General features: G+C 37.5%; 2 protein-coding genes across 19 annotated transcripts in view; both read right to left on the bottom strand.

The window, feature by feature from the left end:
* Positions 1-8,111, bottom strand: part of STK31 (serine/threonine kinase 31) — a 133,782-nt gene extending 125,671 nt beyond the window's left edge. For 2 of the 8 annotated variants that reach the window (XM_055347338.2, XM_055347335.1), the window contains exons 1-4: positions 7,376-7,550; positions 5,470-5,516; positions 5,329-5,381; positions 53-151 (exon numbers count right to left, since the gene is read on the bottom strand). In XM_055347338.2, the coding sequence (XP_055203313.1) occupies positions 53-151; positions 5,329-5,381; positions 5,470-5,516; positions 7,376-7,437 (261 nt within the window). In that variant the 5' untranslated portion in view covers positions 7,438-7,550. Of the gene's footprint in view, positions 1-52; positions 152-5,328; positions 5,382-5,469; positions 5,517-6,869; positions 6,940-7,276; positions 7,815-8,054 lie in introns of those variants that run through there. The other 6 variants (XM_055347332.2, XM_031013448.3, XM_055347331.2 and 3 more) reach the window with 6 other exon arrangements.
* Positions 8,112-15,403: 7,292 nt separating this feature from the next.
* The window catches only part of FAM221A (family with sequence similarity 221 member A), a 33,001-nt gene continuing 24,032 nt past the window's right edge, over positions 15,404-24,372 (bottom strand). For 2 of the 11 annotated variants that reach the window (XM_004045182.5, XM_019030325.4), the window contains 3 exons: positions 19,298-19,405; positions 16,737-16,819; positions 15,404-15,507 (listed from right to left, as the gene is read on the bottom strand). In XM_004045182.5, coding sequence (XP_004045230.4) covers positions 15,439-15,507; positions 16,737-16,819; positions 19,298-19,405 — 260 coding nt within the window. In that variant the 3' untranslated portion in view covers positions 15,404-15,438. Of the gene's footprint in view, positions 15,508-15,545; positions 16,028-16,736; positions 16,820-19,297; positions 19,406-24,372 lie in introns of those variants that run through there. The other 9 variants (XM_055347329.2, XM_055347330.2, XM_004045183.5 and 6 more) reach the window with 7 other exon arrangements.

Here is a 24,372-nt window from a genome sequence, read left to right as displayed (position 1 = left end):
CAGGAAAGCTGACAGGAGGAATGAAATAATTATATTCAAGAATATGGCTCACCTTGTTTGGGTCAAGATTCCCCAAAACAGAACTGGCCTGGGGGCAAACTTCAGACAGTGAGCAACCAATCTTCATGATATCCTTATTTCTATTGATACTCTAGAAAGATTAGATATAGTATAAGATACAGTAAAATATTATTTTACAGTGTTACACGCTTGAGGGTTCTAAGCATGATAAACTTAAAAGATTTTAGGCCATTAGAAATTAAATCAACTTCTTATGTCTGTATTTTTTCATAATTTAAATGAGTTATTTATAAGAAATGAGACTAGGCCATAGAAAAAGTTTACTTCCCAATGTGTTCAAATTAGGTAGAATTCAAACAAGATACCAAATATAATTAAATCATATGGAAAGGATTCCTTAAAGATTGATTTGATTGCAGAGCTCAAACTGGGAAATAAAAGATGATCCCGGAACATTTGATGGTGCCAGAAAGTAAAGAAATGCTAAAAAAAAAAAAAAAAAAAAAGCAGGTTGCGATGGCTCACACCTGTAATCCCATCACTTTGGAGGGCCGAGGTGGGAGGATCATTTTTGAGCCCAGGAGTTTGAGAGTAGCTTGGCAATGTGGTGAAACCCTGTCTCTACAAATATAATACAAAAAATTAGCCGGGCATGGTAGTGTGCACCTATAGTTCCAACTACACAGGAAGATGAGGTGGGAGGATTGCTTGAGCCCAGAAGTTCGAGACTGCAGTGAGCCATGAGCACACTACTGCACTCTAGCCTTGGTGACGGAGACCCTGTCTTGAAAAAAAAAAAAAAAAAAAAGTGCTCAAAAAAAGAATAGGAGACGTTTAAGGACAAGTACCAATCTGTATTCTTTGGTGAACTTTGTCCCAATGGCCAAGGCTGAATAATTTAAACAACAAAATAAATTATGATATAACCCATGGAATAAATATCCTTGAGTTTATATTAATATAAATAATTGAATAAATAAATGGCAGAGAAGAGACAGCTCTTCCTTATAGAAGAATTCCAATTAATAAATGTGGAAGGAATGAGGGGAATAGAAAATCATCATTAGGCAAGCACTAGAGCAATAAACAATAAAATTCGTGGGTGAAAAGTTGAACAGAAACTGGATTAGACAGCCACAATAAGTCTCCTAAAACATTAATTAATTACAAAAGAAAAGAGTAACTTTACAGCGAAAAAACCTGGAAGTTGCCACCTTACCCAAGTGAATCAAGGTTATCATCAATAAGAAGGTATATCACATCACGAAACCCCAATATGATATACTGAGAGGACTACAATATCACTTCTGTGGAACTCTTGCTAATCTATTCATAAGAAATCATCAAACAAACCCAAATTAAAAGATACTCTACAAAATAACTAATATTCATCAGAAGTGTCAAAAGTCTTGAAATACAAGGAAAAACTGAGGAACATTCAGAGGTTAAAGGAAACCAAGGATACACAACTAAATACAATTTGGGATTCTGTATTGGATCCTGGAACACAAAAAGACAAAAAACTGCTAAAATTTAAATAAGGGCTGTAGTTTAGTTAATAGCATTGTACTAATGTTAATTCCCTGGCTTTGATCACTGTACTGTGGTTATATAACACATTAGCATTAAAGGAAGCTGGGTGAAGAGTATACAGAGCCACATTCTAGCCTCTGTACTAATTTTGCAACATTCCTGTAAGTCAAAGTTTCTTCAAAATAAAATGTTAAATATATATATATGTTCTAAAGAAATATACCAACAAAATATTCAATAATGCTAGAAAGAACATGATTATCTGTGATGACTGAAAAAAAACTCTGAAAGAGCAGTTCAAAGAACATCATGATGAATATCAAAGTCTCAGCATAGAACAGGAACTGAATTTAAACTGACCCTGAGAAACAACAGAAACAGCCTTTGTGAACAAACCCCTGGAATCAAAATATTCCATATAACTATATTTTTTCACTATACAGACTAAAACAAATAGGAGCTCTTTGTTTGTTTGTTTGTTTGTTTGGTGCAATCTCAGCTCACTGCAGTCTCAATCTCCTGGGCCCAGGCAATCTTCCCACCCTCAGCCTCCCACATAGCTGGGAACACAGGCATGCACCACCATGCCCGGCTAATTTTTTTTTTTTTTTTTTTTTGTAGTGACAAGGTCTTACTATGTTGCCAAGGCTGGTCTCAAACTCCTGGGCTCAGGCGATCCTCTCACATAGGTCTCCCAAAGTGTTGGGATTACAGGCATGAGCCACCATGCCTGACCAGAAGCTTGTTCTTTCAAAGAAACAGGTGGAGTCAAATATGTCAGATTCCTTCAGCTGCCACTCATCCAATCTGAAGTGTTTGCTTATAAGTGGTTTATAAGGCAGAAGCCCACAGGGCAAAAAAAATGGAGAATACACGGGAGCAGATTTTCATCCTAATCTGCCTACGCGTATTTCCAAATCTCTAGTCTTCTCTATGCCTGTATCCCACCATAACCCCAACCAAATTTGCCAATTTGCTTATTGAAATAACCACTATATTCATTTATATACCATTAGTAGTTTTAATGTTTAATCTTTTCATGTGCATGTTTCCTGTTTTAAACGTTCTTCTACAAGAGCTTCAACTTCATGGTTTAACTCAGAGGTTGGCAAATTACAGCCGCCTGTTTTAGTAAATAAAGTTTACTGCATCACAGCTACACACTCATTCACATTATGTCTATGGCTGCTTTGCACTATGTTGGCAGAATTGAATAGCTGCAAAACAAACTGTATGGCCTAAAAATGGTAAAATACTCATCATCTGATCCTTTACAGAAAAAAAACTGCTGACTCTTGAATTTGCTCCAAATTCAATCAACATATTCACAAATAAAGTAAACTGAATTCAAAGTCTAGAGCTGCACTAGTGAATACAACAGCCAATACTCACTTGAAATATGGCTAGTCTAAGGAGATATGCTGTAAGTCTAATATACACACTGGATTTCAAAGACAATATTAAAAAGGAAATATAAACTATCCTGTTCACATTTTTATGCTAATTATATTTTGAAACAATATTTTGGATATATTGAGTTAAATAAAATGTACTTATTAAAATGTCACCTGCTATTTTTAGTTTCTTCAATGTGGCTGCCAAAAATGTTTTAAAATTACTTACATGGCTCATATATTCCTACTAGACAGCACTAGTCTAGAAAATCTTTTTACACTGATAAATGACGTTTCTATACAATAAGCTTAAATATAATTTATCATCCACCCTGGGACACTGTTGAGAGTGATGCAGTTGTCACTAATACAGAGACAATGGGCATGGAACCAGAACGTGAGCAACCTTTAGAGAATATGCATAAGCAGAAACAAATCTGCCAAATACATGTGCATAAGCAGACACACGAATTTGCCCCAAGTTTTCTATAACATCACCCTTCTACAATTTTTTTTTTACATGCAGCCATGCCCCACATAGTGACATTGTGGTTAAGAATGAACCACACACACTACAGTAGTCCCGTAAGATTATAATGAAGCTGAAAAATTCCTATTGCCTAGTGTAGTCCTAGCCATTGTAACATCATAGAACAATGCATTACTCACATATTTGTGGTGATGCTGGTGTAAACCTACCGTGCCCCAGTCTCACAAAAGCACAGCACATACAATTATGTACAGTACATAATACTTGGTAATGAAAATAACTATGTCACTGGTGTGTGTGTGTATATATATATTTTTTTACTATAATTTTTCTTATTTTAGTGTACTCCTACTTATTTAAAAAAGTTAACTGTACAGCCACCTCAAGTCCTTCTGAAGGTATTCCAAAAGGGCATTTTTATTACAGAAGATGACAGCTCCATGTACATTACTGACCCTGAAGACCTTCTAGTAGGACAAGAAGTGGAAGTGAAAGACAGTGATATTGAAGATCTTGTGTCTTCGTTTTTAACCAAAAAGTTTTTAAAGTAAAAAAAAAATTAAAAGTTTAAAAAGAGAGGAAAGCTTTAGAATAAGGACGTAAAGGATATTTTTGCACAGCTCTACAATGTTTAAGCTGTGTTATTACAAATGAGTCAAGAGTTTATTAAAAGTTACAGTAAGCTAAGGTTTATTGAAGAAAAATATTTGTATAAATTTAGTGTAGCCTAAGTGTATGGTATTTATAAAGTATACAGTAGTGTACAGTAATGTCCCAGGCCTTCACATTCCTCACTACTCACTCAATGACTCACCCAAAGCAATTTCTAATCCTGCAAGCTCCATTCATGGTAAGTGCCCTATACAGGTGTACCACTTTTTAATCTTTTATAATATGTTTTTACTGTACCTTCATGTTTAGATACATAAAGACTTAATATTGTGTTACAATTGTCTGCAGCATTCAGTACAGTAACATGAGGTACAGGTACACCACATGGCCTAGGTATGTGGTAGGCTATATCATCCAGGTTTCTCTAAGTACATTCTATGATGTTCATACAGCGACGCAGTTGCCTAATGATGCATTTCTCTGCATGTATCCCAGTCATTAAGTGATGCATGACTATATATTTAAGAACTCTGGGTTAATCATATTCTTCTAGAACTTTCTTCTCATATATTCTCCTTATTTCCCACATTACGAGTTCACCTCACCCCCCACCAAAAGGAGTTCCCATGCTGTAGGGAGTATAGAGAAACGTAATTTCTTTCCCTTCCGTATCATGTATAGTTTACAAAACCAAAAATTAGCAGGTCATTCTGTGCATCAGAGGAATTTACCTTCTTAAATTGTGGAACACAGCCCTTCAGTGCTTGCTTTGTATTTAAAACTGAGTAACCTTACCTAACTGACACCCTCCCAACAGAAAATCAGAAATGTTTCATTCATGCTTCCAATTCTATAATGAGAAAAATACCACATCTCAAATTTAAGCCATTAGAAAAAACGACCGAGATTTTTAACTTATCCTCCTTCAAGAAACAATCTTATAAAAGACCCCTAGATGGGGCTATAACTTCACAAATACAACAGGCTCTCAGAATCCAGCAAAAGCAGCCTAGAATTGAGTGGAATTCTGAAATCACAATCTTGCCAATTTTCTTTTTTCAAACTTGGTGTATTATGGGCATAATACTTGACTCATAATGAGTCAAGTAACATCACAGCTGTCAACAACTCCTAATAATGCCTGGTGATAAATAATTCAATAAATGTTAGGCAATGAGAATGACAAATGTATTTATTCCTGGGTTTTATTTTTGTTTTTGTTGGGGAGGAACTGGATTGGGGGAGGTGAGGGGGGATATCAACCAGTTTGCTATTTACCTGGGCCCAAAATGTTACTGCATCTTCTATGTGACTTCCAACCACATCTTCCACTAAAATCAAATCACAATACAAGGAAAATTAGAAATTAATCAGTATCATCTAGCTCTTACACCCCAAAATAATTTTTAGTGTCAGTACCTTTATCGTAATGTGTATCTTCATCCATTTGAACAATTCCTGAAAAACTAGAACAACACCTTAAATTAGATTATAATAATCCATCCATTAATAATGAATGAAGACTAAACTACATCATGTTCAATTCTTACAAATGTTTTGTCCTAAATGCAGTTATCAAAATTCAAACTCTATATTAAAAATGAGCTCAATATTTCCTTCACTAACTCTTTTGAGTATTTTGTAGTAGATGCAATTTTATCATATATGATCTCTATCCTTAAAATTATCTCTAGCCAAACTTTTACAAACTTATACTGAACTCATATACATTTTGATCACTTACATAAATCAATACTTTGAAACAATGTACATATTCTTTTTTTAGAAAATATCCTCCCATAAAAAGGACTTCCACAATGTAAACAAAGAGAAACATTACAAGTAATAGAACAAATGCTTTAAACTGGTAGTCTATTTTATGTAAAAGGCACGGTGGTTACTATTTTTGAAGATTCCGTGGGATTAAAGACTGCAAAAATAACTAAAATTTTGCCTATTACTTCAAAAATAATTTTAATTACATAATATTATACTTTATCAAATGCAAAAATATTCCAAAATAAATGTACACTATGTAATTTTATCTGTAATATACTAGAATACTGCACTTTCCATTCATAAGTGTTGAAGGAAAATTAAAACACAGATTTTTTATGGTTTTTTTTTTTTTTTCCCCCAAACGAAGTCTTGCTCTGTCGCTCAGGCTGGAGATCTTAGCTCACTGCAACCTCCACCTCCCGGGTTCAAGCAATTCTCCTGCCTCACCCTCCCAAGTAGCTGAGATTACCGGCGCGTGACACCACGTTCAGCTAAGTTTTGTATTTTTAGTAGAGACGGGGTTTCACCATGTTGGCCAGGCTGGTCTTGAACTCCTGACCTTGTGATTTGCCCACCTCGGCCTCTCAAAGTGCCGGGATTACAGGCCTAAGCCACCGCAATCTTTTAAGAGCTTTAAAAGTTGTCTAGGAACACCACTATACTAAAGTTTCAAATGCTCTCTCATTATGAAAAGGAAAACATTAACTCCTCATCACAGAAAAATAAAATTTTAAAAATGGATTACTTTGTTACAACTTAATTTTTTAAAAAAATTTTTCGTAAGTGGCATGAAAATGTCTCCAAAACAAGGGTTCTTTCCTACTGGTCAAAAAGCAGTTTTTAAATTCAACTGACTGAAAAGCTGTAAAAACTTTTAGGGAAACTATATATTCCCACGGAAAGCATTAAGGCTTAAATTCAGTAAAAGTTAAAATTACTTTGGAAATCTCTCCACACACTCCAAGAAGCTACTTCTAGAGTAGTTTTTAAATCTTATTTTAAAATGACTTGCCCTGATTATGAAGGCACTGATGCCGTACCCACTTTCTGCAAACAGAGATCACAAAATGGTACGTCCAAATCTCCACTTCGTGATGAAAATTTGGAAGAAACGGGTACACGTAGCTCTCTAACACTTATTTTATAAGGGATTTTGAAACTTAAATGGCACAGAATTTTCGAGAAGGGGAAGAGAGTGTGGAGGCTGCGTGACAGCGTCTTCATGGAGATTATTCAGGCCGGAGGTCTTTTCAAGCCACTTTCGCCTGCCTGCATGCACTCAAAAACTGGGGCATCTGGCACCCCTCTGGGGTGGCGGGCGGCTAGAAGGTGACAGAAAACCCTGAAATGGGCCTCGTCCCAGGATTGGAGACTTAAAACGCAAGCAGCGACGAAAATAGTCCTTGAAGCGGCCACCACTGCACGTACCACAAAAACTACTACTGACCTCACACTTTCCGTTGCGGAAGCTCTAGAAGAGTGACCCTGGACCCACATACTGGACTTTCGGCCCTCCGCCCGCCGTAGCACACGTGCAGCGGCTTACCGCGTGAGCTTCGACCGCAAGGGCCCCACACTGCGCCTGCGTGCACAGCGCTGCGCCATCATCCGGTGTTAGCGAGAGTCACGTGGCAGCCACGGCCTGCCGCCTAGGAAGAAGCGTGCGGGAGCCGCCTGACGCTGGCTGCTGCCGACCCCCACGCACTGGGCTGCGCCCTGGTGATTTATAGGCCGGAGTAGGGTCTAGGGCCAGTTGCTTTCGCAAGGCTTCAAGCTGTGACTTTAGAGGTGACGTAGGATTTCGTGGTCTTTCCTAATCTGTTCACGTGGATTTAAATTTTAGAAACACCCAAATTAGAAGAACCCCGACATTCTATTTACACGATGGAAGAGAGAAAATAACTTTGGTAACTGAAAATGTGTTTTTCAGATTAGTAGCTTTACAAGCGTTGGTCAACTAATCCTTAGATTCCACAGCTCTCTGTAGTATTACAACTTTTTCCACAATCTTAAGAAGAAAAAATTAGTTGTCTGCTTCTTTGCAGATATTACACTTTGTGGCAAACCTTACACAACAATTGAAAATTATCTCCGGTTAATTTTTAACAGCTTGAAGGTTAAAGTACAATAAACTGCAGATATCAAAAGTGCATAATTTGTTAAGGGTGAACATATGTATACACTGTTGAAATCACCTCCACAATTAAGATAAACTTTTCCATCACCTCAAAGTTTCCTCATGCCCGATTGTAATACCTGACTCCTCCCAGCTCCCGTTCTGCTTTCTGTCACCATATATTAGTTTGCATTTTCTAGAATTTTACGATAATAGAATCATACAGTATGAACATTTAATCTAGCTTCTTTCCAATAGCATAATTATTTTGATTGATAAATTTCATCCTATGTGTCAAGAGTTTGTTGGGTTTTATTGCTGTTACTATTCCATTGCATGAATATAACACAATTTGTTTATCTACCTTTTAATAGGTGTTTGGACTGCTTCCAGTTTTGAGTTGTTTCAAATAAAGCTGCTATCGTTTGCAAGTCTTTGTATGGACATATGTTTTCATATCTCATGGGTTAGTACCTGGGAGTGGAATGGCCAAGTCATAGAATTGTATATGTGCTTTAAAAATTGCCGCATAGTTTTACACCGTTGTACTATTTTATATTCCCACCAGCGGGTTTCAGAGTTCTAGTTGCTTTATATCCTCACCATCATTTGATATGGTTTGTGTTTTTAAGTTTAAACATTCATGTATAAATGTTTAAAGTGGTATCTCCTTGTGATTTTAATTTGCATTTATTTCTCTACTAACTAAAAATGTTGAGAAACTTTTCTTATGTTTATTTTCCATCCAGATCTTCCTAAATGAGGTGTCTGTTCAAGCTTTTTCCTGTTTCCTAACTGAATTTATTATTGAGTTTTGACAGTTCTTTATATACTGTGGATAAAACTCCTTCAGGTTTGAAAATATTTTCTCCCAGTCTACAGCTGTCTTTTTGTTTTCTAAAAAGGGTACTTCAAAGAACAAAAGTTTTTAATTTCAATAAAGTCTAATTTATCGGTTTTGTCTTATGGTTCATGCTTTTGTGTTGTATGTAAGGAATCTCCGACTAGCCTGGTTCACAAAAGTTTTCTTCTATATTTTCTTCCAGAAATTTTACATGTTCAAGCTTTACATTTTGATATATAGTCCTTTTTGAGTTTATTTTCATAACGTGAAACAATCAAATTTTATTTTATTGCATATGGATATCTAATTTTTCCAGCATCATTTGTTGAAAACACTGTCATTTGTCTATTGAATTGTCTTTGCACCATTGTCAGAGATCAATTAACCAACCATACATATGCAAGTCTATTTCTGGATTTTCTGTTCTGTTACACTGATCTATTTGCTTTCCTTAGACTAATATCACACTGTCTTAATTACTGTAGTTTTATTTCATGCGATCGTAGAACCAATTTGTCAGCATCTACACACACACACACACACACACACACACACACACACAGAGCCTGCTGTGATTTTGATTGGGATCACATTGAATGTATACACCAATTTGAGGAGAATGGACATCTTAGCTATATTGAGTCTTCTGATCCATGAGCACAGTATATTTATTTAGGTCTTATTTTATCTCTCTGAGTGATGTTTTATGCTTTTCATTATAAAAGTTTTACTTTTGTCTGATTTATCCCTAAGATTTTCATTTTTCGTGCCGTTGTAAATTGTATTATTTTCTTAATTTCAACTTCTGTTTGTTTTGTTGCTAGTATATAGAAATATAACTTTAGTATATTGTGTATTATTTCTGTGATAGTTTTTTTGTGTGTGTAAGACAGGGTCTCGCTCTGTCACCCAGATGAGAGAGCTGCGGTGCTATCACAGGTCATTGCAGCCTTGAGCTCCCGGGCTTAAGCAAGTCTCCTGCCTCAGTCTCCCAAAGTGCCGGTATTAGACACTGAGTCTAGCCTATTTCTAGTGATAGTTTTTAAAATAAATTTAACAGGATTATCTACATAGATGATCATGTCTTATGCAAATAAAGGCTGTTTTTACTTTCTCCTTTACAATCTGGAAGTCTTTTATTTATTTTTATCTTGCTGTATTGCAGTGGATAGATCCTCCAGTGTAATGCTGAAAATAAGTGCTGAGAGCAGACACCCTTGCCATGTTCCTATTCTTAAGAGGAAAGCATTTTCCTTTCACCATTAAGTATGATGTTTGCTGTGGGTTTATAGTAGATACCTTTAATAGATTAAGGAAGTTACTTTCTATCCTGAGTTTGCTGAAAATTTTTATCATGAATGTGTGTTGAATTTTGGTCAAATACTTCTTTTCATATCTATTGAAATGATCATGTGGTTCTTTTTTAGTTTATTAATATGATGAATTACATCAATTAATTTTCAAATGTTATACCAACCTTACATTTCTGGGATAAAATTCACTTGGTCATGATGTATTATCCTTTTTATATATTGTCTTATTAGGTTTGCTAAAATTGTTAAGAATTTTTGCATCTATGCTCAAGAGGAATATTGGTCTGAAATTTTCTCTTCTCATAATGGCTTTGTCTGGTTTTGATATCAGAGTGATGCTGGCCATATAGAATAAGTTGCAAAGAATTCCCAACTTCAGTTTTCTGGAAGAGTCTTATAGAATTGATATTCTTTGTTCCTTTAAGGCTTGGTGAAATTCACTGTGCGGCCATCTAGCCATCTAGGCATCATTTCCTCTAGTGCACATTCTAGCCATCTAGAATTTTCTTTGTGGTAAGGTTTTTAACTACAAATTCAATTTCTTTAATAGATATAGGGTTAATCATGTTACCCATTTAGTATTTAATGAGCTTGATAGTTGTGTCTATATTGTAATTTTTTTAACTTTATATTTTCCTGGTGCCTCAATATCCCCACAAATAGGCTATAACCACCCTGCCCAAGTGACCAGGTGTACCAGGGTGATAGGCTAGTTCCTGCCACGTCCCGACTGTGACCTAATGACATTCAAAAAGCACCAATGAAATCCCTTCCCAGGTTTTCTTGTGTACTCTGCTCTGACCCCCAGTAAAGGCACTTGCCCATGGGTCCTCACTCTCTCTAAGCTCGAGCATGCTCCCTTGGCGCTCAAACCTTATATGTAGCCCCCATGTGGCATGTCATGCCTCCCTTTTCTAGAACAAATGAGTATAATGACGTCTTTAATTTTATATGCCTCTCTGGAATTTCCATGGCCAAACTGGAATGATCTTTAAACATCCCACAAAGGGGACTTACAACACAGTGTTTTTTTAAGGAATTTGTCCATTTCATCTGAGTTGTCAAAGTAATTGGCATAGTTATTTATAGTATTCCCTTAGTATCCTTTTAATGTCTGTAGAGTCTATAGTGATGTCACCACTCTCATTCCTAACATGGATAATTTGTGCCTTCTCTCTCTGTCTCTCTCTCTCTTTCTCTCTCCCTCTCTCTTGTATTAGTCAGGCTAGAGGTTTATAAATTTTATTGGTTTTATTGATTTTCTCTCTTGCTTTCGTTTTCTATTTCAATTTATACTCTGGTCTTATTTTCCCTTTTCTATCTATTGTAGTTTCATTTTCTCTTTTTTTTCTAGTTACTTAAGGTAAGGGCTGATTTGAGATTTTTCTTCATTACTGATGAAGGCATTTTGGTGCTATAAATTTTCCTCTACATACTGCTTTAGCTGCATCCCACAAATATGATGTTGTGTTTTCATTGCCTTTCAATTAAAAGTGCTTTTATTCCCATTTTGACTTTTTTTCTTTGGCCCATGGATCATTTACATGTGTTATATAATTTTCAAACATTTGAGATTTTTCCATGTATCTTTGTTATAGATTTATAATTTAATTCCACTGTGGTCAGGGGATATACTTTAAGATCTAAATCATCTTAAGAATATTGAGCCTTGTTTTATGGCCTAAAATATGGTCAATCTTAGTAAATGTTCCATTTGCACTAAAAAAAAAAAGAATGTGTTTTCTGCTGTTCTTGGTTAGTGTGTTCTATAAATGTCAATTAGGTGAAGTTGGTTAATACTGTTGTTCAAGTCTTCTATATCCTTACTGACTTTATGTCGACATGACCCATTGGTCAAGGGAAGCATCTAGGTCATTAAGTCTGTCCTACAGCATCTAAGAAGCCCTGGGACAAGAAGCAAGAGCCATCAGTGTAGGTCCAAGGGCTCTGTCAGCCTCAAAGTATGTCTATCTCAATTATGTATATATAGGGAGAGTAGAAATAAAGAGTGGGACTAGACCCATTTTACCTTCTGTGAGATGAACTTTGGCCAGGACTCCATTTGTCACTGAGCTTCCCTACTCTAACCAGTGAACCACAATGGTGTTTTGGGTCTTCTGGAATCCATGTCAGGTCAGGCACTGTATCCAACAGTCATTGGTTGAAAAAAAAATCTGACTATTCCTTTTTGTCCATTGCACAGTTACCCTGGTAAATGATGGTACGTGACTGCCCCTTGGAGAAAGGATTAGGGGGATATTTACCAAATATATAGGATGATCCTTCCTCAAGGGGATCTGGGCCTTCCCTTGCATCATGAGCTTTAGATCTGGAAACTGGATGGGGAACTATAGTTTTTCATTACCAAGATTGATGTCAGCCTTCTCCTTGCCAATTCTCAATTTTCTTTTTTGAGGGGTGAGAGGAGTCAAATATACAAGTCAATCAACATCATTATATAACAAGTCAATTATACAACTCAAATAACATCCTAATCAGCTGTCCTTCTGTCTTGCCCCTTGGAACATCATGAACTTTACCTTGTTCACAGATTCATGCCTAGGTGCCCATTAGGTTAATTATGTCCACTGGGCCCCTGACAGTTAAGTTCTGCAACTTGGCCTTCAAAATTTCAGCATCCCATCATCTATCTACATTGATACCACAGAGCCCATTGTCATGACAGCATCTTCCATCATCAGTTGTAGGCTGTAGAGGTCAATCAGCCATTGCCAAGCTTTTCAAAGTTTCCAGTATGCTCTTCACCATTACATTTCTCTTTGTTGTTGTTTGAGACAGGATCTCACTCTGTCACCCAGGCTAGTGTATTGGCATGATCAAGGATCCCTGCAGCCTCAACCTCCTGGCTCAAGCAGTCCTCCCACCTCAGCCTCCCAAGAAGCTAGGACAACAGGCATGCACCACCATCCCCACCGTGTGTGTGTGTATAGACGAGCTCTCACTATGTTGCCCAGGCTGGTCTTGAACTCCTGGGCTCAAGCAATCCTCTCACCTCAGCCTCCCAAGGATTACAGGTGTGATCCACTGCACCTGACTACCGTTATATATTTTTTTGCCTTAGTTATGAATATCATCTGGACCCTCCCAGGGAAAAGTCGGGTGATGACTTCTCCAGTTTCAAACAACAAATACATCCCTGAGCTTTCTGACCGCTTCCTCAATACTATGTCAGATAACTGCTAGCATGCCTATCATATCTTCTATATGCCATCCTTGCATTGTGTTAGGAGCAACTCCAGAGATTCTTGCCAGGGAATTAAATCATGCATCATGAGTGAGTGCTCCCATGTCACTCTCTCCTATCAAGCCTTATATTCTACCTCCACCCCACCCCTTGACTCAATATCCTCAAGATCTACTCTCAGACATGTTTCCTGGGTTCCTCCCAATACATTTTAACCAGAATCTGCAGTTGATTCAGATTGAAACCTATCCTCCTAGAGGAAGGACTGTATTCCCCAACTTAGGGTTTGCTAAGACCTGATCCTAGTTATTACTTTGGAGTCAATGAGAGGTAACAAGGGTGGAACTTGAGGAGGATAAGTGTTACCTTGTGATGCAACTGCCTCAGATAAAGCCTTTACAGAATCTCAAGGTAAGGGCAGGCTATTCTCCACTAGAAAACTGGAGGACACGGCTTGTGCCAGCTCAGAGTTCATGGAAACCTGAGGATTCAAGATTCTCAGGCTCACCAACACAAATGTCCCATCCTGTGATTTAGGGTTCCATTGTTTTTGTGTCAGCACTGACTTTGCTGGGGACTAGCAAGGCTGTGCATTCTGTCTCCTCTGCAGCCCTGCCACCTTTACTATTAGATTTGGGCCTCATTGGCAGCACAGTCTGCCCTGCATCTGCAGATGAGTTTCCTGAAAGTGCTACAGAGGGACTCTGGCTTTCACAGCATTCCTTGAGTTAAATGGCTATCATTAGCCTGTGTCATTTTCTTTTTCAAAGCTCCTAAAGCATTTCACAGTAGCAAGTGAATACTTAATCTTTATAATTTCCACTAGTCCCATTTCACTGTAATGGCACAGCGACTGCATAACCTAGCACTTCACCTCCCACCTGCACTTCATCCAAATCCACTGCAGTAACTGATCCAGTCACAGGATACTATCCTGAGTCTTTGCTGTCAAAGGCCATTCCTGGTACTAACCATCTTAGCCTGAGTTTATCCCTTGCCCAAAAGCAAAGCCTAAGACAAATGTTCTTATACCTGTAAGTGTTGTTATACAAGTAATTTATTTGGGAAGTGATCTGAGGGAACTAGAGGGAGGGGTAGAGGAGTGGAAAAGGAAAAAAGAAAAAGATAACATAAGGATGTATTATTATTGAGTTGGCCACTGCTATGGGTGACTGGAGCTCAACGATAGGACTTTCTGAGGAAGTTTATGAAATGCATTTCAGAATTGTCTTCCCAACAGACGGGAGAGCACTTATCTATTGGGCTTCCACCTCCCATTAATCAAGAGTGGCCCCAAAGTCACTAGCTCCCCAACATCTTTGGGCTGCATATGTATCATACAGTGGGGTTCTAGTGGGCATCCCAAGCCACAGTGTCAGAAGATCCCTGCAGAAGGAAGCAAGAGAGCCGTGACATGCGCCCAAGACAAGGTACCATCAAATGGCTTCCACTATCAGAAGCCTGCTGGAAAGTGTTCCATAGCAGTAATGGAGTAAGAAATGGGGCCAAGAGGATTTGCAGTGGCACAAAAGATGTGTCCAGTACAGTTATAGACAATGGGTAGTTGACAACACAACGTAAAAATCAGTAGATATCTTCAGCCTGAGAAAGATTGAAAAAAAAATCAGTAATATCACTAGAAAATGGTTGTAAAACTTTAAGATAGTTTTTATTTAAAAACATAACATTACAAAGTTTGAAAAATAAAAAAATTAATGATTTTAACTATTTTTTTGTTTTGTTCTCTTGTTTTTAACTTACTATTTTGAATGACAAAAAAATGGCTCATATATTTGTCCAAAACCCTTGATAATATCTTTAATTTTTTAAATACCTGAAACAGTTAAATTATTATGTACTAAAAACATTTACTGTACTCTCAGACAGACTCATATAAAATAACCTCATTTGTCAGGAGAAAGGAAGGTACATACAAAGTAGTAAATTATGAGTTTTGACAAAAGTAATAGGCATTTTTAGTTATTTAAATAAATTAAGGAAACATCCCAAAAGACATTTATACAGTAAAAAAAAAAAAGTAAATAATTTCAGGAAAAATAAACTGTATTATTACATTTAAATAAACATGAAAAAGATACTTGGATGATGGTTTTAATTTCTCCAATAGTCTTCATGAAGGTTTTGTAGCTGCTGGCAATGGAGCTTTTCCTTTCCACTTAGCAGCCTTTTCCATTTTCATCTGTAAATTTAACATATTTATTGATATAATAACTTGTAAACCATTCTAAAGAAAAAAAACTTGCAGAAAACTCATTCAGATTCATGTCACAGCCATTCCACAGTTATTAAGCTGCTAAATACTAAAGCCAAAATCTGTTAAAGGGACATAATTACACATTTTCAGATGATTTTATTTTAATTTTACAGAAGCATTTTAATAAAAGTAATATATGAATATTGCTTTAGAGAAAAAAATTAATTTCAATTGCCACTAAAATTACAAGTGCTTAAAATGACTAAACTTACATCCAGCCTATGCACATTCCCTACAGAGCTACATAATGCACCTAATCCAGCTGGATTCTCTCTGGAACGTGGACTGCTTTAAGGATAGTTTTCTATAATTCTGGTTTCTATATTCCCACAGTTACCTTTCTGAAAGTCTTTTCCTCCTCCATTGTAGTTAAAGCAAAAAAGCAGCCACTGTGGCCAGATGTGTATTGGGTAATTTTAACGAGTCTGGATACACCTAAAAGCCTCTAAGAAGAATAAATAATACATATTAAGAATTCAAAATAGGCACCAGGCGCGGTGGCTCATGCCTGTAATCCCAGCACTTTGCGAGGCCGAGGCGGGTGGATCACGAGGTCAGGAGATCCAGACCATCCTGGCTAACACAGTGAAACCCCGTCTCTACTAAAAATACAAAAAATTAGCTGGGCGTGGTGGTGGGCGCCTGTAGTCCCAGCTACTCGGGAGGCTGAGGCAGGAGAACGGCATGAACCTGGGAGGCGGAGCTTGCAGTGAGCCGAGATAGTGCCACTGCACTCCAGCCTGGGCAACAGACCAAGACTCCATCTCAAAAAAAAAAAAAAAAAAAAGAATTCAAAATATATTCAATCTTTATTTGGCAAATATTTTTAAATAAAAAATAAAGGTACATGTATAAAAAAAGAATTCAAGATACATGTAATTTACAAATCTGCTGATATTGATGTTTATTACTGACAATTTTATCTGCATATTTATCCAATCTTTATGGCCTTCATAAATCAACCAGTGTATTAAATATCATGTTATTCTTTAGCCCTGTTTCTGTGTATTCTAATAAGCCTCAAGGCCTAACACCAACTGTAAGTAAAGACTTTATAAATTATTTTCAAGGATGTTCCACATTCATGTATAATCATTCTAGTGCTTTTGCTACAAGTAAATGCTTAGTGCAAGTGAATTTCCTCAAAAACCTACCCTTTCCTGGTACCGTCTTTCAAAGAAAGCCATATCGTCCTCTTCAGGTCTCCTTAACGAAGAAACTTGACTACTTGTACCTACTAACAAGGAAAAAAAATCTAAGTAATGTATTTATATCATTACATATTCCCCTGAAATAAAAGAAAGAAAAGTTTTCTCCTGCTCGGTGATAATGTTTTATTTTTCAAACCAAAAATGGCCTAAATGAATAATTGGTCCTACTACCTCATTCTCTTTTAGAGAGAATGGCATCACAGGACAAAAGTGTTTTTCACTAGCAAACATTCTCCAAATATTCCACAGTTCATATTAAATAGCACCATATAGCTATTCCGTATAAGAGTACACTTAGTTTTGTCCAACTACTTTTTACATTTTATAACTAGAAATCCATGTTACACTTTGAGATAATGCACAAAAGTAATTATTGAGGCTTGGTATAGGCAACCATAAGTAATGATAGTACCTGCTTCAAAATCTTTCAAAACTGAACTATTTTATCCATTTTTTACGGTACTCACTTTGCAAAATGGATCAAGCACTAATTTATATGCTGAAAGGAACTTTTAAAATTGCTTCAGTAGGAAAACATCTGGTTTTCTTGGTAGGTAGCCCAAGAGCCTAATTTCATAGAAAAGTACACCTTCATTGCAAGTGAAGGTCTTCACTGGGTCCCTTCATTTCCAAAGCAGACTAGCAACCTGAACACTTGCGCTTCTAGTTTCTAAAGCATATAAATTCACCCTCAATCAGCAACATGTAACTCCAGACAATCACCACAGAGTACAGCTACAGTCTGTTGACTATCTTTGACAAAAGTCTTATTGAGAAGAGTAAGAAGGGATTCTTATTTGAATAAGTGTTATCCACCCATTCCTCTGGAAACTCTGGGTCTATCCCTGGATCATGTGGGACCATTTGAGCCCAGCCTCTTCCAGACTCATCTACATTGAGTTGCATTATAATGGCATATTACCATTTATCTAGTAAAATGGTAATATCACAACTCTTCAAAGGTGACTGTCAGGCCAGGTGCACTGATTCACGCCTGTAGTCCCAGCACTTTGGGAGGTGGAGGCAGGTGGATTGCTTGAACTCAGGAGTTCGAGACCAGCCTGGGCAACATGGCAAAACCCTGTCTCTACAAAAAATTCAAAATTTAGCTGGACATGGTGGTGCATGCCCATAGTCCCAGCTACTCAGGAGGCTGAGGTGAGAGATCACTTGAGCCAGGGAGGTAGAGGTTGCAGTAAGCCAAGATCACACCACTATACTCCAGCCTGGGTAACAGAGCAAGACTCTGTCTCAAAAAAAAAAAAAGGAAAAGGTGACTATCAGAAACAAGCAACTGTCTGCTGTATTTGCTGAAAAAAAGCTTTTACCTTGGTCACTAATCACTGAGGGTCACTATACTGACTTAAAATCCAGCATGCCTGGCCAGGAGCAGTGACACATAGCTATAATCCTAGTGCTTTGGGAAGCTGAGGCAGGAGGCTAGCTTGAGGCCAGGAGTTTGAGACCAGCCTAGTCAACATAGCAAGACCCCACTGCTGCTGCAAAAAAAGTTTTTTTAATTACCCAGGTGTGGGGGCACACCTGTACTCCTAGCTATGTGGAAGGCTGAGGCAGGAAGATCACTTGAGCCCTGGAGTTCAAGGTAACAGTGAGCCATGATCACACCACTGCACACCAGCTTGGACAACAGAGAGAGAACTTGTCTCGAAAAAAAAAAAAAAAAAAAATCCAGCATTGGTGTAACATTCATTAGCACTGAGGAACTCGGGCTTCCTCCTGTCTAATAAAGAAAAGCATTTAATTGACTGCACTTTCCTCTGTGTCTTGGCTGCCACTAAACTCAGTCAAAACTGAAGTTTAAACAAAGCAATTACATCAACCTTGAAAGCTGCCACAGCTGTGTCCTTTTCTTGGCTTCTTACTTGTATATATATTTTATCATTATGTACTAAGTTGTATGTTTTAAGGCAAGCAGCCTTAAAATCCCTTGTGGGGAACGTCTACGTGTATGAAAATACAGATAAAGAAAATTCTCATTTTAAAATATTCTAAAATACTAAATTTTAAATACCTAATAAGTCATACAAATTCATTCTTCCTGTTTTCAGTAAGGAAAATACAGAATACTGGTGCTTAAAAATGAATTCTACTTGCTCTTAATTTATAAATGATAAAACCCTGCTAACCTATGGTTATCACTGGATTATGCCTCTTTGGGAAAACCCAAAGGCAATTAGGCCGCCAGAAGGCCCTCTTATTCAAACACCAGAGCAACAGCATGTACCAGAACAAGGTTTAAAACTTCAAATTATAGTAGTATCAGAATCCTCGACATTCTCGGAGTTAGCTATTTTTCCCAATACAAAATGAAGTTGCTTGCTTTTTCTCAGTGTGTGGCTTACATAAAAGAAAGTAAAATGATAGCTTAACTTGAAGTTAAATTATCGTAATAATGAAAATAAGAGAGATGCCTAGAAAACAAATCAAAGCTCCATATTCCAATTTACTACATCCAAAAACAGTTCTAAACTTCATTTCATTACCATCTGTTAACGTTTCTGGAGAAGAACTAGATGATGCTTGAAATGCTTTTAGGAATGGGCTGTCTACTGCCGTAATGGGAGATTCTAAAAATTCAACTGAAGGTGCACCTGAGAAAACAATACATGGAGAATAAAAATTAAATATTTACAGGGATACAAACAAGTTATTACTTCTAATGTAAAATAAACTGGAACCTCAGCAGAATTATTAGAAATTCTTTCTATAAAAAAAAAATTTTAGACTGGGTGTAATGGCTCATGCCTGTAATGCCAACACTTTGGAAAGCCAAAGCAAGAGGATTACTTGAGGCCAGGAGTTCAAGACCAGTCTTGGTAACATAGGGAGACCCCATCTCTACCAAAAAAAAAACAAAAATCAGTTGGACATGGTGGTGTGTGCCTGTAGCCCTACCTACTTGGAAGGGTAAAGCAGGAAGATCATTTGAGCCCAGGAATTTGAGGCTGCAGTGAGCTATGATCACATCACTTCACTGGATCCGGCCTGGGTAACACTGTGAGACTCTTTTTATTTAGATTTTTGTCTGACATATAAAGTAAAAGCAAATGGGTAAAAGTATTCTGCACATTTCTGAGAACTTTTTCACAGAAAAAAAGAATATTATGTACCTATGTTAGCATAGAAGTTCAAAACCCTAATATATAATGGTTATAAAACACTATCAAAAGCAAGACATTCACAATAAGGAACCTCTGGCTGAAAAGGGTAGAATAAGTGTATTTTTACTCTATTCCTTACTAGGAAACCATCTAAAAACAAAGTATGAAAAATAAAGAAGAAAGTACCTTCTTCAATGAAATGAGGAAACATCCACAACTCCAAACCATAAACTACAAAGACTAATTGCTAAATATATTGACTTTTGGACCAAAAGGAAGGAAGCTGCAGAGAAAATGTGTAGCTGCTCTATCTTCTTCACAAACCACCACCTTTCCCCTACACTGCTATCTCTACACCACAGGTGGTCCTAATTGGGTTAGAAGTTAGCCCCATCTTATAACATAAACAGTGTGGGACGATTGCTCTGTCTCTCCCGGCTCCCGGTCCCAGTGGCTTCCATGGGGAATGTGGGAACATGGGAGAAGGGGCTCTGGCCCACGCACGTCCTTGTGCTGCCCTCTGGCGGCTGCATGTGCTACTGATCTCAAATGCTCAACTTGTATTTAATAAGTTGGTCTCTCAGCTTGATAGGGCCTGGTAGCCTCATGCTTGCTCCCACTATAAGTACAGACTCCCTCAATACCTGTCACTTCCTCTATTGAGTCCCCCAGCTTAGGGAACCCACCTCCAGCTCTGCCCCCTGCTATGATAGATGCATGACTGGCCCACTGACTCACAGGTCAGCTGCCTTCCCACACCCCCAGAGAGCTGGGAATTATGGACTCCTTCCACATCAAAAAGGAACCAAATTCCAGCAAGAGGTTTCCTCGGTCTAGGTATCTACATGGCTAAAAATCTGGAGTCCCTCTGTCCCTAGGTTCCTCTATACCTGAAATCAGAACAAAAACATCTTATATTTCCTCTCCTTACTCTCACCTTTCTTCACCCCACCTTCTTTCATTGACCAAAAGGAAGAGGCTTTCTTTCCCTATGAAATCATGTGTTACATAAGGCATTTTGGTCAACAATGGACTGCACATACAATGGTGGCCACATAAGATTGTAACAGAGCTGCCCTATAAAAGTGTAACATTTTATTTATTTATTTTGAGGCAGGGTCTTACTCTGTCACCCAGGCTGGAGGGCAATGGTGCCATCACAGCTCATTGCAACCTCTACATCCCAAGCTCAGGTGATCCTCTCACCTCAGCCCTCACCAAGTAGCTGGGATTACAGGCACACAAATACCAGGCCCAGCTAATTTTTTGTATTTTTGTAGAGACAGGGTTTCGCCATGTTGCCCAGGCTGGTCTCAAACTCCTGGGCTCAAGCGATCTGCCTGCCTCAGCCTCCCAAAATGCTGGGATTACAGGCATAAGCCACTGCACACGGCCCATTTTATTTTTTATGCCATATTTTTACTGTACCTTTTCTATATTTAGAAAAATTTAGATATACAAATGCTCACCACTGTGTTACAATTGTCTACAGCATTCAGTACAGTAGCATGATGAACAAGTTTGTTGCCTAGGAAGAAAAGGCTATACCATGTAGCTAGGTGTGTAGTATGCTCTACCATCTAGGTTTATGTAAGTACACTCTATGATGTTCACATAACGAACATCAACTAACAATGCATTTTCCAGAATGTATCCCCATCATTTACTGGCACATGACTATACCTTGAAGATACTTAGTGTTAAAATACTAGACGTCACTAAAGGGCAAAGATGCCAGCTACCACCATTATTTAGCATTGTTCTGGAAGTACTAGCCATTTTGACTAGTCAAGAATAAGAAGAGTCACAAATATTGGAAAGGAAGAGGAAAAAACATTATTTTTATAAAATAAACTAAAAATTGAGTAAAAACTCTAAGTAATAAGAATGGAAACAAAAGCAATGAAACACTTTTGCTTTTTTATAAACAAATAATAATCAGTAAGAAGATATAATAGAAGAAAAAATATCTCATGTATGATACCAATGAAAAAAAATTGGCCAGGAATAGTGGCTTACACCTGTAATCCCAGCACTTTGGGAGGCCGAGACGGGCAGATCACCTGAGGTCAGGAGTTCAAGACCAGCCTGGCCAACATGGTGAAACCACACCTCTACTAAAAATACAAAAATTAGCCAGGCATGGTGGCGTGCGCCTGTAATCCCAGCTACTCAGGAGGCTGAGGCAGGAGAATCACTTGAACCCAGGAGGCAGAGATTGCAGTGAGCCAAGGCACTCCAGCCTGGGAGACAGAGCAAGATTCCATCTCAAAAAAAAGTTAAATACCTAGAAATAAACTTAATAAGATTGTGCAAGACTTCCGGGAAAACAACTTCAGAATTCCACTTAGCTGCACAGATGACAAATAAATGAAAAGACAATATTGAAAAATATCAGTTCTACATGGTGGCTCACACCTGTAGTCCCAGCTACTCAGGAGTCTGAGGTGGGAGGATTACTTGACCTTAGGAGTTTGAGACCAACCTGAGCAACATAGTAAGACTCTGTCTCTAAAAAAAATATAAAATGTAAAATATTAGCCAGGCATACTGGCATGCGCCCACAGGCACAGCTACTCAGGAGGTTGGGTGGGAGGACTGCTTGAGCCCAGGAGTTCAAGGCTGCGGTGAGCTATAATCATACTACCGCAGTCCAGCCTGGGAAACAAAGCAAAACCCCATCTTTAAAAAAAAAATTATTTCTACATTCATCTACATATTCAATGTGATCTCAATTAAAATAATAGAGTTTTTAATACCTTAACAAAATGATGCCAAAGTTCTGAAAGAATTAAAACATAAGAACAGGTCAGGAAAATTCTGAAGCAATAAAATGAAGTCATAAATATTAACTAATTTATTTATTATAAAGCTGCAGTAATGAAAACAACATAGTGGCTGTACACAAATAGCCAACAATGTGGCAGACTAGGGAGCCCACAGAAATCTTCAGGTTGAACCCAACCCTGCTACTTCCTAGTTGAATAACACTGAGCAACTTATTTTACTTCTCTGTGCTGCGTATCCTCATCTGTAAAATAGGAATAATAATCTAACTCACAGAGTTGTTGTGAGGATTAAGTGAAGTAATATATGTGATGTGGTTCAAACAACTGCTGGTAGTACAAAGCTGCAGTCATCAAACATGATCATCATCATCATTATGTTTTGACATTGGTAGTTGGGTTTTCTTTAGCTGTTGCTTGAGCCTAACACAATTATGCACCCATAAAACTGCAAAAGAATCTACTTATGAAATTTAACAAGCTAGTTATAAAATTACCTAGAAGAGAAAATGCACAAAAATATCAAGACAATCTTGAAAACAATCACAAACAGGAGGAATTTACCATATCAAATATCATGACACACCAGGAAGCTATCATAAAAAATATATATTATATAAATATATAATATTGGCACAGGATAGACAAATGGGCCAATGGTACAAAATGGAGAATATGACAGAATATGGTAGTTTCCACAGAATACTATGCAGCCATAAAAAAGAATGAGTTCATGTATTTTGCAGGGACAAGGATGAAGCTGGAAGCCATCATTCTCAGCAAACTAATGCAGGAACAGAAAACTAAACACCGCATGTTCTCACTCACAAGTGGGAGTTGAACAGTGAGAACACATGGACACAAGGAGGGCAACATCACACACAGGGGCCTGTCAGAGGGTGGGAGGCGAGTGGAGGGAGGGCATTAGGACAAATAGCTAATGCATGCAGGGCTTAAAACCTAGATGATGGGTTGATAGGTGCAACAGATCACCATGGCACATGTATACCTATGTAACAAACCTGCATGTTCTGCACATGTATCCCAGAACTTAAAGTAAAATAAAAATAAAAATAAAGAATATGGTAGAGTTTCAAATGATTTGGGCAAGAATGGTGCTTGAATAACTGGCCATCAATTTAGACAAAAACTGAAGTTAGAAACATCTACCTCACACTTTCACAAAAAATAAATTACAGATATATGAAAAAGCTAAACATAAAAAAGTATTAAAATAAAACGCAGGAGAATATATTTATAAAACTGAAATAGGAAAGGACTGTCTCCAAAATTTCTAAACTGTAAAGAAAAAAAAATTAAGTTAAGAGACAAATGATAGCTTGGGAGAAAATGTTTGCAAAATAAATAACAAAAAAATATACAGAATATATAAAAAGACCTCCTATAAGTCAATGACAAAAGATAAAAACAAAAAAAAATGAGAAAGGGATATGAATAGGCAATTCACAGAAAGTGAAATGGCCAATAAATATGAAAAGATCCCTATCTCACTAATAACCAGGGAAATCAAATTGAAACAACAATAACAATTTTACATGTCAGACTGGCAAAAAAATCAAGTTTAATAATATCAGTGATTAGCCTAAATGTGAGGAAACAGGCAAGCTAAAGCATCAGTAGAGGATAAAAACAAGCAGAGCATTTTTGGAG

Source organism: Gorilla gorilla, chromosome 6 (assembly GCF_029281585.2).
Source record: "Gorilla gorilla gorilla isolate KB3781 chromosome 6, NHGRI_mGorGor1-v2.1_pri, whole genome shotgun sequence".
Lineage (NCBI taxonomy): Eukaryota > Metazoa > Chordata > Mammalia > Primates > Hominidae > Gorilla > Gorilla gorilla.
The sequence above is the reverse complement of the archived record's forward strand: the minus strand, read 5'-3'. Positions and strand labels throughout refer to the sequence as shown.